The sequence below is a fragment of the Echinops telfairi genome, unplaced genomic scaffold (genome assembly GCF_000313985.2).
Source record: "Echinops telfairi isolate 266 unplaced genomic scaffold, ASM31398v2 ScPeMD7_29;HRSCAF=101, whole genome shotgun sequence".
NCBI classification, from domain to species: Eukaryota; Metazoa; Chordata; class Mammalia; order Afrosoricida; family Tenrecidae; genus Echinops; species Echinops telfairi.
In genome coordinates, this window is record NW_022103926.1 from 3,520,762 (window position 1) to 3,522,311 (window position 1,550).

Below are 1,550 nucleotides of genomic sequence, written 5' to 3' on the forward strand. Positions count from 1 at the left end.
GGAACCAGGCATTTGTATACACTAGACTTGGTGACAAGTTCCTCCCTGCTGACTTCTGACTCTGTGATGCCGGGAGACAGGGCAAGATGGACCGGAGAGTTTTCTTGGCTGGTATCTTTACAGGAGCAGGCCACTAGGCCATTCTCCTGCAGCGTGCCTGCCAGCGGGAACCCTTTAACCTCTCCACTAGCTACCTGACACGTAGCCCCTGAGCCTCCAGTCCTCCTCACACTCAGCCCTTGCAGAAACCCTTCAAGGTAGAAGTCACAGAGCCCCTTGTACAAATAAGGAAACAGAGACTCAAGAGATGTTAAGCAATTTGCTCCGGGTCACACAGCTGGGAACTGGCAGATCCAGGAATGAAGCCCACGTCAGCCTAGCCTGGGAGCTCAGTTGCTCATCTATCCGTCGGCCTCCCCAATGGTACAAAGCAAGCAACAGGAAAGAAGAGAATTGACAGGCGAGGCGAAAACAGCAGCAGGTTTGAAAAGACACTCCCACCAAAGGGCACATGCAGGCTCGCCGAGACACACAGGACAGCAAGCCATCGATTCTCGACCCTTCTCCGGACATACCCTTCTCAGAGACCTCGGCCCAGACCTCGGGAATGAAGTTGTATTTTCCACTGGCGATCTGCTCCTTCAATGAGACTTCAGTCTTGTGCTCAGAGAAAGGTGGATACCCACTGAGGCTTAACGATGGTAGAGACAAAAAAGGAAAAGAAATCAGGAGGAATTCTCATGGCATTCGGATACAATTACATATCGTTCCCAGCATAATGAAACAATTAAAAAGCCACAACTTTCTTTGGCCCGATGGTCAGAGATGCCCTCAGGAGCATGCCACCTGGACACATTTTGGACTTCATCTTCACAACCTCCAACCAGACTGTGGCATGAGAAAGCTTTTCTTACCAAATAAAAAGAATAACGCCTAAACTCCAGCAGTCCACTGCCCGGTTGTACCCCGTAGTCCCCAGGGAAACCAGAATCTCAGGGGCCAAATAGGTGGGGGTGCCACACAGCGTCCTCATGAGCGACGTCTCCCCCAAGATCTTGGACTGTCCAAAATCGGTAATCTAAAACGAAGCAGAGGGAGAGGTGTAGCAGTGACATCATAAAATAAGAAATTCACAGTCAGCCAGCACTGACAGACCTGCTACCTCGCTCTGTTTCCAATGTCCAGCTCACACCTGCCATCCACCGCCAGTCTACAGGGACCTGTCTTTGCAATTCAGGTATCGTGTTCAATTTTGCTGTACCTGGGAACTTCGACATCCAGGTTTTCCAACTTGCCTTCCTTCTCTCTAACTGTCAAAAAAGATGGCTAGCCCTTCTGTAAAGACGAAGGCACCCTGGAATTCGGATGAGTTATGCACGGGTCTTCTCAGATCTGCAGCTCTCAACCCTGGCAGCACAGAATGCTAGAAAGCCTGAGAAAGCCACTTCTATCTGAGAACCCAGCTTGGAAGTCAGCGGGTGCCACCAAGTCGATTCCAACTCACAGTGAGCCCGTGTGCTGGAGGAGAGCTGTGCCACTGGGGTTTCCAT

General features: G+C 50.9%; 1 protein-coding gene across 1 annotated transcript in view; it reads right to left on the reverse strand.

Moving 5' to 3' along the window:
* CHEK2 (checkpoint kinase 2) overlaps positions 1 to 1,550 on the reverse strand; it is a 53,508-nt gene that overhangs the window by 7,070 nt on the left and 44,888 nt on the right. The window contains exons 12-13 of the mRNA XM_045289539.1: positions 915 to 1,078; positions 576 to 691 (exon numbers count right to left, since the gene is read on the reverse strand). Of these exons, the coding sequence (XP_045145474.1) occupies positions 576 to 691; positions 915 to 1,078 (280 nt within the window). The remainder of the gene's footprint in view (positions 1 to 575; positions 692 to 914; positions 1,079 to 1,550) is intronic.